The sequence below is a fragment of the Gopherus flavomarginatus genome, chromosome 2 (genome assembly GCF_025201925.1).
Source record: "Gopherus flavomarginatus isolate rGopFla2 chromosome 2, rGopFla2.mat.asm, whole genome shotgun sequence".
NCBI classification, from domain to species: domain Eukaryota; kingdom Metazoa; phylum Chordata; order Testudines; family Testudinidae; genus Gopherus; species Gopherus flavomarginatus.
In genome coordinates, this window is record NC_066618.1 from 74,089,186 (window position 1) to 74,102,101 (window position 12,916).

General features: G+C 43.2%; 1 protein-coding gene across 2 annotated transcripts in view; it reads right to left on the reverse strand.

The window, feature by feature from the left end:
• NGLY1 (N-glycanase 1) overlaps positions 1 to 12,916 on the reverse strand; it is a 48,568-nt gene that overhangs the window by 5,057 nt on the left and 30,595 nt on the right. Inside the window, exons 5-10 of one of the 2 annotated variants that reach the window (XM_050938405.1) lie at positions 8,905 to 9,124; positions 7,667 to 7,788; positions 6,045 to 6,190; positions 4,906 to 5,016; positions 3,352 to 3,516; positions 1,864 to 2,052 (exon numbers count right to left, since the gene is read on the reverse strand). In XM_050938405.1, the coding sequence (XP_050794362.1) occupies positions 1,864 to 2,052; positions 3,352 to 3,516; positions 4,906 to 5,016; positions 6,045 to 6,190; positions 7,667 to 7,788; positions 8,905 to 9,124 (953 nt within the window). The remainder of the gene's footprint in view (positions 1 to 1,863; positions 2,053 to 3,351; positions 3,517 to 4,905; positions 5,017 to 6,044; positions 6,191 to 7,666; positions 7,789 to 8,904; positions 9,125 to 12,916) is intronic. The other variant, XM_050938406.1, reaches the window with a different exon arrangement.

The following is a 12,916-nucleotide window of genomic DNA, read 5'->3' on the forward strand; positions in this document are numbered from 1 at the left end:
TCTGTGTGTGTTAGATTTACTAGCCTGACTTTGCATACCCTCTGGGTGAAGAGGGAAGTACTTCTGTTTCCAGGACTGGAAATAGAGAGGGTGGAATCCCTCTGTTTAGATTCACGGAGCTTGCTTCTGTGTATCTCTCCAGGAACCCCTGGAGGGGGGAAGGGAAAAGGTTTATTTCCCTTTGTTGTGAGACTCAAGGGATTTGGGTCTTGGGGTCCCCAGGGAAGGTTTTGGGGGGACCAGAGTGCCCCAAAACACTCTAAATTTTTGGGTGGTGGCAGCTTTACCAGGTCCAAGCTGGTAACTAAGCTTGGAGGTTTTCATGCTAACCCCCATATTTTGGACGCCAAGGTCCAAATCTGGGACTAGGTTATGACAGTAGCCTTTGTTGGTTTCCTCTCCCTTCATTCCAAATTAAAAGATGAACCTATTTCTTTTCTTTATTTTTTTTATGAAGCCTTCTCTGGCTGAAGACTTTCCTGGACAGCTGTTTAGCTGGACTCCAACTTCTTAAGCTGTACATCTGCTCAAGTTAAAAGACTGAACATTCCACAAGGTGGCATTCTATAGATGTGCCATATCACAGCTACAAGCCTGAGGGGTATCTGCTGTCAGTTCTCCTACCCACCCCCAATTCTTCCAACTTCATGGAAGAGCTCCTTACTGCTGGTAAACTCTTCTTGCTCAGTCACGCAAATCAGTGCTCCCTACTCCACTTGTTATATATACCCAGGGTAGAGAGCTGAGCAAAAGAGCAGATATATGTCTTTGAACAGAGCACTCCCCTGATTAGTGGCTGTTTTTTTGACCGGGCCCATATGTTTCTGGCAAAAATGGGAAGGCTGATCATATGAGTATTTGAAGGTGTGAGGTATAGCCACGCTGTCAGGAGACGTGGGAAGGCTAGGGAGCGTCCAGTCTGATCTCTTACCCTTCCCTGTTCTTCTTCCTCCACTATCCCACTCTGCTGCATCTTCTTTTACCTTTCATCTTACCCTCTAGCTGTTTTCCCTCCTTTCCTCTTTGTGCACTTCCCCATTCTGTTCTCCTAGGGTGCTCTGACAGGCTGTTATGTGCAGGGCCAGCACAGAAAATTTCAGAGTGAAATTAACTTCTCTGGTAAGCTTCACTTTCCATTGTGGATAGGAGGCAAAGCCTGGCCTAAGTTGGTGGTATGACTGGACAGAGGGAGCTGTCAGGCTAACCATGCTAGGGAGAGCAAAACAATAGTCACTACTTGGTGGTTGTTTGCTAGTAAATGTCTCCTTCCCCAGTTTAGCCTTAATTCCTCTCCCTCTTTAGATTTGGAGTGCATGATCCTTCTGTTGCTCAGTGTGTCAGCAGATGGGAAGGGTTTAGGCAGGGTCTTCAATAATCTGGGTAACTAACTGACAACTTTTTCCCCTCTTGCAGATGGAGCTGTAACATTTAGCATAAGGAATTTCTTCCTTTTTGTCTGTGCAATGAAGAGATATGATATACTACAAAGCTATTTCACCATTGCTGAAAAAACAATTTAGACTCTTTGAAAAGAAGTATTCCTTATTAATATGTGCAGTAGTGTGTGTGTCTATGCGAACACAGGGGGAAGGTAGGGCATAAACTTTAGTGTTCCAGCAGGGTTCTTGTTATCTGCAGAGAAGTCAGTCATCGCATTCTGAAAGGCAAGCTGACTTTATTTCCAATTTCTCATATCAGTTAACAATCTTATCTGAAGTGGGACAGTAAAATTTGGCAACTCCAACTGAATCCTTAAGCATTAAGAGAAATTTGATGCAAAATATGCTTAGTAATTTTAGACTTTATTGGGACTATTAATAATCTAGAAAATTCTACAGAAATTTCTTTAATTGCAATCCTTACCATTTTCCAATCCGTTTCAACCTTTCTCCATAGAGACTCGGTCTTCCACACACCTTTATCCCAGCCAGTGATTTTTTCATTATTATTGGAAACTCGTGTATAGCTATCTTCCACTATATTGTAACTGAGGTGGAAGAGTTTAGACGTCTTCTCTTTCCCAGTTGGAATAAAAATGACTTCTTTTCTCATCTGAATAAAACCAAAAACTATACATTGGTGTTTTGCGATATATTTGAAGGGCTCAGGCTAATTTTATTTTTGCTTTTTGTTTAGCATAAACATCTGGCAAATATATATATTTGATAATGTATCATATAAGCAGTATATCAAAGAGGTTCACAGTTCTTTATGAAAAACTGTACAGCAGCCAATTTAAAAATACTAGAATTGTTTTTGCCATTGAAAAATGTTTGCCCCAACTTTGAAATTTTACACTACTTTGCTAGAATAAATATAAATCTTCTACAGAGAAAGAGGAAGTAATTTATTTTAAATTTAAAACTGATACCATGAGTCTGTCTACAGTAAACAGTTGTTTACAAAAGATTTTTCATGCTCCTGTATGACACAGGGCTGCAGGAATTAGGTGTGTTGTTCAGATTTAACAGTGACAAAAAAGCAAATTATTAAGCTATATTAAGAGAGCAAGCATAGCTCAATGACTAATGCTGAAATTTGCAGCTAACTGTAGCAATTTACAGAACAATGCCTTTCTAAATCTGATAGGGAAACAAAAATAAAGGTGGGCTTTCAAAATTAAGGTTAAGTGTGAATTTCATAAAGATAATCAGAAAACAAGGGAAAATGGAGTATACGCACTTAAAAATAGGTTTTTAATCATCCTTCATATCATGAGATTCAGTAAGACAGAAATAAAGTCCCCTAAAATATGTATAGTTGAAATAAACACTAGTATCTCAAATCTGAGCATTGCTATGAAATCCATTAGTTCCACTTAACTAGCTCTAATTCAGTATTTAGATTGTCGTCATTTGATGTAAAAAGGATGACAAAGATCACTCAGAAAAGGATGTGCAAAATGACAGGAATAAATGATACCTTTGCATACTGGCCTATCTAGAGAGATTGTTTTTAGGAAATTCTGTCTCTCAACATAAGGAATTAAGAACATAAAAAACTCCACTTAACCAAGAACCTTGAGGTTAGGGAGGATTATGTAAACATTAATTAAACTCATTTTGTGGGAGTTGCAGTTACACATTCACAGTGGGCCCTGATTTACATTACACACACACACACACACACACAGAACTGCTCTCAAGCTTAATTAGATTCCCCAGAATTCTTGAGGCAATTGTCATCAACTTAATGTGTTGATTTCCCAAACATCTTAATTTCAGTTTTCTTAAATTTCCTGCTTTTGTTATGTTGTAGCTTTAATCAAAAGAATGTCAGCCATGAGCCTATAATTAAGAGACAAACAATTTAGACACCCTTAAAATGATTAGCAGTTCACAAATTAAATACCTCTGAACCAATTTCATCTCTGGCTACTCTCCAAGCCATTGAACCAGATATCCTTCCACCAAGTTCACCAGGTTTAGGAGTTTTGGGAGAAATGAACTCAACAAGTTCCACAATTATCCTCTCCAGGAGCACTCTCTTTCTGCTTTCTGACAAGATTTGCTGTCTCTGTAATAATTTAAAAGGGTGCAAAAAACCTCAAAGAAAAAATAATCTTTCAGATTAGTTCCAACTGTATCTCAGTCCTGGAATGATACTATACAGAAATAAACATGAAAAAATCTAGATTTAAACTGATTGTTAAAAAATTAAACTGGGATCACATGCATTAATATGCCTCAATCCTAATTGCATAATTACTGCATGGCATCATGCAGTGACTTTAAAAAATGTTTGCGTGTCTAACTGCATATGTCCATACCTTAATCTGTTTGGATTTCTTTTAAAGTAAACTCTAATTGAATTTCATGGTAATCATGCATGTTTTTGCATCATTAAAACATCCTTGTAATGTATTTTATTCTAAATTACTGATATGTACTCTCAATCTTAATGTATTTTTTTGTCTGGGAATAGAAAAAAAACAGGCTTGACCCAATAATCATATCTTCTACATCGTGGACTGTTCTGGTTACCAGAAGTCTTGGTTTGGTGAATAAGTCTAAGCATAAAAATCATATAATGCCTGAAAGAGTAGATTCACATTGATGAATGCAATTACAAATGCAGTATGAGTTGCATATTTTTAAGAAGCAATAGAACTGAGTAAAATCATACCATTACATTTCAAGATAAATCAAGTGAGCCTAAAAAGTCTTGTATGCAGAGCAAGAATTATATACCATACTCTTACCATATGATTTAAAAGGCTGGGTTTTCTTAATAAAGTGACTTTAAGATGCATTGGATTGAGAGTCTATTTTTGTCTCAATGATTTCCATGTCAAATATGCTAAGATGACATGTAACACTTCTTATTTCTTCACGGACAGTCCCGCAAGCAGCCTGAGAGTTGTCAGGCAGAGTTCTTCCCTCACAGCTAGTAAAAAAAAAGTTCTGCAAAGTGAATTAGGCCCTCTCTTACAGCTATACAACCTTATGGTCTCATTGAAGTTGTGCATCTCAACTGTTTGCACAGGTATAATTTAATTAAAATATGTTTGACGTATCTGTTGATGCACAAGAGAGAATAGAATCCAGCTTACTTTCTCTGCAGAGCCAACAGGAGTAAAAGGTAATAATTTCCTTTCCCCCAGTCAAAGTAAGGAAATATGACTGACTATGCAGAGAACAGACTGGAATAAGTAGGTGACACTTTTACAGTTACTTCACAGAGGAGAACTTCATTTTAAGAATTCTCAACTGACAAAATTGCTATACTGTGACTAGTCCTGAAGTGGTCTTATGTAAAATCAAATAACATATAAATAGCAATTTTTAAATTCTTTGTAGTACACAGAGACCTTTATCAAGACTGGGCTCCCTTGTCCAAAGAATTTACATAGTCTGTTTCCAATACATGTCATTTTAACAAATCAGTTGAGGTAAAGCTACGTACCAGTTTATTAAGCCTCTCTATGGTTTCACGCAATGCTGCTTCTTTGACCTGTGTCCTTCTAGAAAGTATTTCTTCGTGTTTACAGGAATATCTCCAGGTGACATCAACAACCTCAAGTATAAGTTGCAGAAGTTAAAAAAATACATATATACTCTGCCTCTTAAATGTGTGTATTTTAAATAGACAATGTGATCAAGGGACTGTCTTCCCTTACAATAATCTAGCACAAGGGCGGCAAACTTTTTGGCCTGAGGGCTGCATCAGGTTTCGGAAATTGTATGGAGGGCCGGTTAGGGCAGGGGGTCATGGCCCAGCCCCCAACTCCTATCTGCACTCCCCCCAGGACTCCTGCCCCATTCAAACCTCCCTGTTCCCTGACACCTTCCCCCACCCCCAGGACCCCTGTCCCCATCCACACACTCCCGCTCCCTGTCCCCTGACCACCCCATTCAACCCCTCCTCTCATTCCTGATGGCCCCCCCCGACCCCTGCCCCATCCAACCACCCCTTCTCCCTGTCCCCAACTGCCCTTGGAACCCCTGCCCCTAACTGCCCCCTGCCCCCCCATCCAATCCCCCCTCCTTCCTGACTGCCCCCTGGAACCCCTGCCTCCATTCAATCCCCTATTCCCTCCCCAACCGCACCAACTCCTATCCACACCCCTGCCCCCTCACGACCATCCCGAACTCCCCTGCCCTCTATCCAATCCCCCCCTCTCCGTGCCCCCTTAACACGCTGCCTGGAGCACTGGTGGCTGGCGGCGCTACAGCCACGTCGCCCGGCTGCAGCCAGGCCACGCCGCCGCCACCACCTCCACCACCACGCAGCACAGAGCACTGGGTCAGGCTAGGCTCTGCAGCTGTGCTGCCCCAGGAGCTCACAGCCCCGCTGCCCAGACCATTGCGCTGGCTGCGGAGCGAGTGAGCTGAGGCTGCGGGGGCGGGGGGGACAGTAGGGGAGGGGCTGGGGGCAATCCTCCCGGGCTAGGAGCTCAGGGGCCGGGCAGGACTGTCCTGGCCCATGGGCCATAGTTTGCCCACCCCGATCTAGCAGATCCCATTAAAATGGTATATGATGCACAGTGTCTTAAGGCAAATTTGTATTTTTATTTCACAGTATATTATTATCCCTACCCCTACCTCATCCTTGGAGAATGCAATTACATAGGAGAGCTTCTTTCCCCAGCCAATCTCATAGAGAAGAGGTTTATCACAGACATTTTCACAAGGGTCACAATGAAGCCATCTCTGCTGGGATGAAGAATATACCTCAGTCCACACATGATCTGCATGAGAGACAGGCCGAGGAAAACACTGAATGTTTCAGATAAGTTTTCTATTTTTACAGTTTGAGATATTTAAACTCTTCCAAATCAATTAAATGTGGAGCATAACATTACTCTTGAGGGCATTCTGTGCCAAAACATTAAATTCTGCATTAAAAAAAATTAAGTTCTGTGCACAGTATTTTAAAATTCTGCAATGTGTCAATAAATAAATGCAGAGTCTCCAGCATAGCAGTGGGGAGCACCGGCTACAGGCTGCGCAAAGGTGGGAGATCATCCTGCAGCCTCCCCGCTCCCTACCCTGGGGACAGGCACTTAGCTGTGAGGCTGCACCCAACCCTGACACAGCATAAGGCCTGAGCCTGCCCCAGAAACACCCTGAGGCCCTGCCACTCTGCGTGAGGCACACCAGGTGTGGGGCAGGCAGGCTCAACCAGGCAGGATCTAAGTGTGGAGGGGCTCAGTGTGGGGGTATCCAGGTGTGGAGTGAGAGGATTCTGTGTGGGACAATCTGGGTGTAGGCAGCTCAATGGGGGATCTGGATACACAGAGTCTCATTGTGGGGGTTTCCAGGTGCCATGGCAATAGGACTCTGCAGGGGCGTTAGGTGAAAGTGGTTGGGGTTCAGCAGAGGGGTCTGAGTGTGGAGGTCTCATCAGGGAGGTCTGGGTTCTGGGGAAGTGGGGCTTGTTGTGGTGGGGGTCAGTGGCATGGGGGTCTGCATGTCAGGGTACAGGGGGTGGGGCTCTTCAGAGTAGAGGATTAAGTGCAGGGAGCTCAGTCAAGGGTGGTCTGGGTACAGGGGTGGGGGTTCAAAGGCAGAGGGTCTGGATGTATGAGGTGAGACTTGGTGGGGGATGTCTGGGTATAGGAGGTTTGGATGCACAGGGGTTGGGTGGATGGGGGAGCAACTCCCTGTACAATGACCCCTCCCCTGCTGCTGCTCCGGGTGCCTGCAACAATGTACCAATGTACCTGCACAGCTAGGGAGTGGTGCGTGACTGCTCTTGCAGCTTCCTTTTGCTTCCCTGTCAGTGTCATTTTTCTGCAGGGAAGCAAAGAAATCTGCAGGGGACATGAATTCTGAGCACAGAATTCACCCAGGAGTAATATCATGGAACTGTGAAAAGGGAAAAATGCATTTTCTCTTCTTATTCCTTCAGAAATATCTCCTTTTAAATGTGAAAGCACAAACGATGAATTCTGCTTATTTGTATTGAAAGTAGGAGAACCTGAATGTAATATGTAATGTAAGATATAAAGATTTCATCACGTTGAAAACAGCAGTCTAACTTCATTTTTAGAATATTTCATGTAATCAGACAAGATGGAAATTTAACCTAGATTTTGTTCATAAGATACTGTGAAACTTCAGAGGTTACCAGTTAGCTAACAAGAACACACACATCTAATGGGTGTAAGTCCCATTTTTATGCATGCTTATACTAAGTTTAAGGTGTTCTAGAGCACTGATACCTGTTGAATCCCAGACATATCTAGCTTCAAATCCTATAGCTCTGCAGCACAGTGTAAAACAGTTAGCCCACTCTCCACAACGCCCACATCTTGTTTCCAGAAGTTTCTCAGGATTATTATACCTAGAAAAATTAAACTTTATTCATTGTAAATTATGTGCTTTGTACACATTAATGGACTTGAACAGGAATATATATTTCCCCCTTCCAAATCTTTGAACCATTATATAGTAGAATCTCAGAGTTATGTACACGAGAGTTACGAACTGACTGGTAAACCCACACCTCATTTGGAACTGGAAGTATGCAATCAGACCGCAGCAGAGACAAAAAGAAAAAGAAAATACAGTACAGTACTGTGTTAAACGTGAACTACTAGAAATAAATGAAAAGTTTTAAAAAAAAGATTTGACAAGCTAAGGAAACTGTTTTTGTGTGTTTCATTTAAATTAAGATGGTTAAAAACAGCATTTTTCTTCTGCACGGTAAAGTTTCAAAGTTGTATTAAGTCAATGTGCAGGTGTAAACTTTTGAAACATTTTGTTCAGAGTTATGAACAACCTCCATTCCCGAGGTGTTCATAATTCTGAGGTTCTACTGTAGTCCTCTTGATTAACAGGATATCTGTTCTTAGTGCCATTGAGTTCACACTAGTTGCTGAAGATGACTGTTGTACTGGACAAAATTAACATTTGGCTGACCATCTCCTTGTTTCTGAGAGAGAGAAAATTTACATGACTGTTCTTATTTTAAAAAACTCAGCGTAAGGAGGATTTTTGTACCCTAACCTTATTGACAGATGTCAGGACAATTCTGAAATTAGTACATATCTGCTGCTACAGTCAGCAGAAGGATGCCCTCTTTTGTGGGCTCCCGAAAAAAGTGCAATGGTTTATGTGTTTCTTTTTAAAAACCATTTTGATAATGGCATTTATTAATTACAATCATTATATACAGAAAATGCACTTGGTAAGATCAGTCAAATATTCAGTATAAAAACAGGGCCCGCTTTTTAAATGCAATAATTTGTTTAAAATTAAGCATTCTAGGCTGATTGGTGATAAAATATAAATATTAGAGTCCACAACAACCCCATGGTACTGCTTAAAATGATCTATGTATGTATTATAGTAGGGGTTTTCAATCTATGTAAAACAAAATACAAGCAACAATCTCCCAATAATTTACAAAATACACAAACACAAAGTAGCATTTTAGAAAATCCAAGGTTATGCTTACCTTGGGAATCTATTGCTGAACTTGCACTGGTTACAGTGATGATTTTCAACTCTGCTCGCATTCCATCTCAGATCTTCATCGTTAGGTGATAAGATACCTTTCGATTCTGTCTGACCACCACACTTGCTGCAAGGAAGGTTATTCACCCATTGGAAAAATTCACCCTTAAACCACTGCAAGAGCTCCAACAACAAAAAATCATCTTCATTCACATGGGCTCCTATAACATTAAAACACAGTAATTCAAACAACATTAACGAAGTTCAGATTCATTTGACCTTTCCAATATCTACATAATTACGATATCTGGACCTTTATGATAACTCAGAGTTGAAGTATCAACCAAGAAATTATTATATAGATAGTATTTTTTAAAAAATTAGATTTTAAAGACTTAATAATGGTAAATGTTTTTTAAAAAGACAAACAGCCAAAAAGAAATTATAATAAGGAATTGAACAGAAAAGGATTGAACACAGAGAAATTTAGCATAGAACGTAATAACTCTTATATTTTTCCAAAGGTATGGAAAAAATGGTTACTCACTTGCTCATAACTGTTGTTCTTTGAGATGTGTTGTTCATGTCCATTCCAAGCAGGTGTGTGTGTGTGTTGCGTGCACGCCAGCTGGAAGGTTTTCCCCTAGCAGCATCCATAGGATCGGCCTGGGTGCCCCCTGGAGTGGGGCCTTCATAGCGCCCAATATAGGGCCCTGCCGACCTTCCACCCCCTCAGTTCCTTCTTGCTGGCTACTCCGACAGAGGGGAAGGAGGGTAGGTATTGGAATGGACATGAAGAACAACAGTTACGAGAAAGTGAGTAACCATTTTTTCTTCTTCGAGTGATTGTTCATGTCCATTCACAAGCCAAAGCTCAGGAAGTGGGGTCGGAGTCATGTACAGATTGAAGCACGGCCTGCCCAAAGGCCGCATTGTCTGTGGCCTGTTGTGTAATTGCATAGCGCATCGTAAACGCTTGTATCGAGGACCACATAGCTGCCCTGTAAATTTCCTGAGTGGGGACTTGCGCCAGGAACACCACCGAGGAGGCCTGTGCCCTTGTGGAGTGGGTAGTAGTCAGCGGGGTGGACACCTTTGCCAGGCCGTCACACTCCCTAATGCAAGATGTGATCCACAACGAGATTTGCTGAGAGGATACAAGAAGACCTTTCATTTTGTCCGCCATGGCCACAAAAAGCTGGACAGACTTCCGAAACAGCTTAGTTCTTTCTATATAGAAGGCTAAGGCTCCACATATGTCCAGTGAGTACAGTCAGCGCTCCCTATCGGAGGAGTGTGGCTTCGGGTAAAAGACTGGGAGGAAAATGTCCTGGGCCATGTAAAATTGGGAAACAACCTTAGGGAGGAAAGCAGGGTGACATCTAAGTTGGACCTTGTCCTTATGAAAAACTGTGTAAGGGGGCTCAGACATGAGGGACTTGAGCGCTGAAACCCTCCAAGCCAAGGCAATTGCTACAAGGAAGGCAACCTTGAACGAGAGATACAAGAAAGAGCAGGTGGCCAGTGGTTCAAATGCGGGGCCCTTAAGTCTGGACAGGACTAGATTGAGGTCCCAGGCCAGGGCAGGCTGACGAGTGTGCGGGAAGAGCCAGTCCAAATCCTTGAGGAAGGGACTAACTATAGGGTTTGCAAAAATCAAGAACCCATCTGAGCCCGGATGGAAGGCAGAGATGGCAGCTAAATGGACCCTTATTGATGACAGAGACAGACCTTGATGTTTTAGGTGCAGGAGGTAGTCCAGTATGAATGGTATGGGGGTGAGGAGAGGCAACTGATGGCGTTGCTCCGCCCAGATGGAGAATCGTTTCCACATGGCAAGCTACATTGCTCTAGTGGAAGGCTTTCTACTACCCAGGATGACTTGCCTGACCCGGTTCGAACATGACAGCTCCACGGCACTTAGCCATGGAGCATCCTGGCTGTGAGGTGAAGGGACTCCAGATTTGGGTGCCGAAGTCAGCCATGGTCCTGTGTGATTAAGTCCAGGAACAGCGGTAAAGTGAGTGGAGCCGCTATAGACATTTCCAGGTGCGAGATGAACCAGTGTTGGCGTGGCCACGCTGGCGCTGTGAGTATAACTTGAGCCCAGTCCCTGTGGATCTTGAGGAGCACCTTGTGGATCACCAGGATAGTTGGAAAAGCATACAGCAGATGGCTCACCCAAGAGAGAAGGAAGGTATCCCTGATGGATCCAGGGCTGTGACTCCTGAGGAGCAGAACGCCTGACACTTTCTGTTGCCACGAGTGGCGAAAAGGTCTATCTGGGGAGAGCCCCAGGACTGGAAGATTGAGTTCACCACATCTGGTCGAAGGGATCACTTGTGGCCCTGGAATGTCCAGCTAAGGCTGTCTGCCAGTGCGTTCTGAACCCCTGGGAGGTATGATGCCTGTAGGTGGATTGGGTGTTCTATGCAGAAGTCCCACAGCGCGAGGGCTTCCCGGCACAGGGGAGAGGAGCATGCACCCCCCTATTTGTTGATATAGAACATCGCCACGGTGTTGTCTGTGAGGACTGACACACCTGCCCATTATGTGGGCTGTGAAAGCGTACCATGCCAGACACACTGCTCTCAGCTCTTTGACACTGATGTGTAGAGCGAGGTCCATCTGAGACCAGAGGCCTTGAGTCCTGAGGTCCCCCAGGTGAGCTCCCCAGCCCAGATCCAAGACATCAGTCACCAGAGAGAGGGCTGAGGGCTGGCAAAGGGCACTCTCATGCAAACTACTCGGGGGTCGAGCCACCACAGAAGGAAGTCCAACACAGGGCAGGGCAGGGTTACAGTGCAGTCCAGAGCGTCTCGAGCTGGCCGATACACTGACACTAGCCAAGACTGGAGTGGACATGCTTGTTGAGCTGTCACAGGTCCAGGATGGGTCTGAGGCCCCCCTTGGCCTTCGGTATTAGGAAATACTGGGAGTAGAAACCCTTGCTCCTTCGCTCCTGAGGAACCTCCTCCACTGCCCCTACCGAGAGGAGGGACTGCACTTCTTGAATTAGAAGTTGCTCGTGAGAGGGGTCCCTGAAGAGGGATAGGGAAGGGGGTTCGGGGGGTATAGAATTGGATGGCATATCCCCTCTCTACCATGCGGAGGACCCAGGCACGGTAGAAAGGGGATAGATGGAATGAGAAGGTGAAATGGGAAGGATCGAGGGAGGGAGAGCTCAGTGGTTTGAGCATTGGCCTGCTAAATCCAGGGTTGTGAGTTCAATCCTTGAGTGGGCAATTTAGGGATCTGGGGCAAAAATCTGTCTGAGGATTGGTCCTGCTTTGAGCAAGAGGTTGGACTACATGACCTCCCGAGGTCCCTTCCAACCTTGACATTCTACAATTCTGTGATCCAGAGATCATACTGGAAAGCCATCTAGGCCCAGGTGTGAATTTTGAGACCCATCTCTTCTTTGTTCTGATTCCTCACCATCTTTAGCTTAAACATATTTTGAATACTATGCCGAATCTTCCTCTGTCCCCCATTCATAAATGTTCTCCATAAATCTGACATTTGCTCCTTCATAACCTAGATCACATCACAGTCACAGACGTTAATGCCTATAAAATAATCTGTTTTGCTTGTTTGCATTTACAAATTGGACTAACTGTAATATATTTTTATAAAAAAGATGCTATACAAAACCAAACTTGCACTCTATTTTCAACATTCTGAAGAAAAAGATGTGGTGTGCAGAGATGATCCAGGTTGGTGTACTAGAGTGACTCGTATTAAATTAGGATATTGATATAATAGGCATCCCAGAAACTGGTGGAATGAGGATAATCAATGGGACACAGTAATACCAGGGTACAAGATATATCAGAAGGACACAATAGGCTGTGCTGGTGGGGGAGTAGCACTATATGTGAAAGAAAGCGTAGAATCAAATAAAGTAAAAACCTTACATGAAAAACTGTACAATAGAATGTACCATAGAATCTATATGGATAGTAATTCTATGCTCGAATAATAAGAATATAGCAGTAGGGATATACTACCAA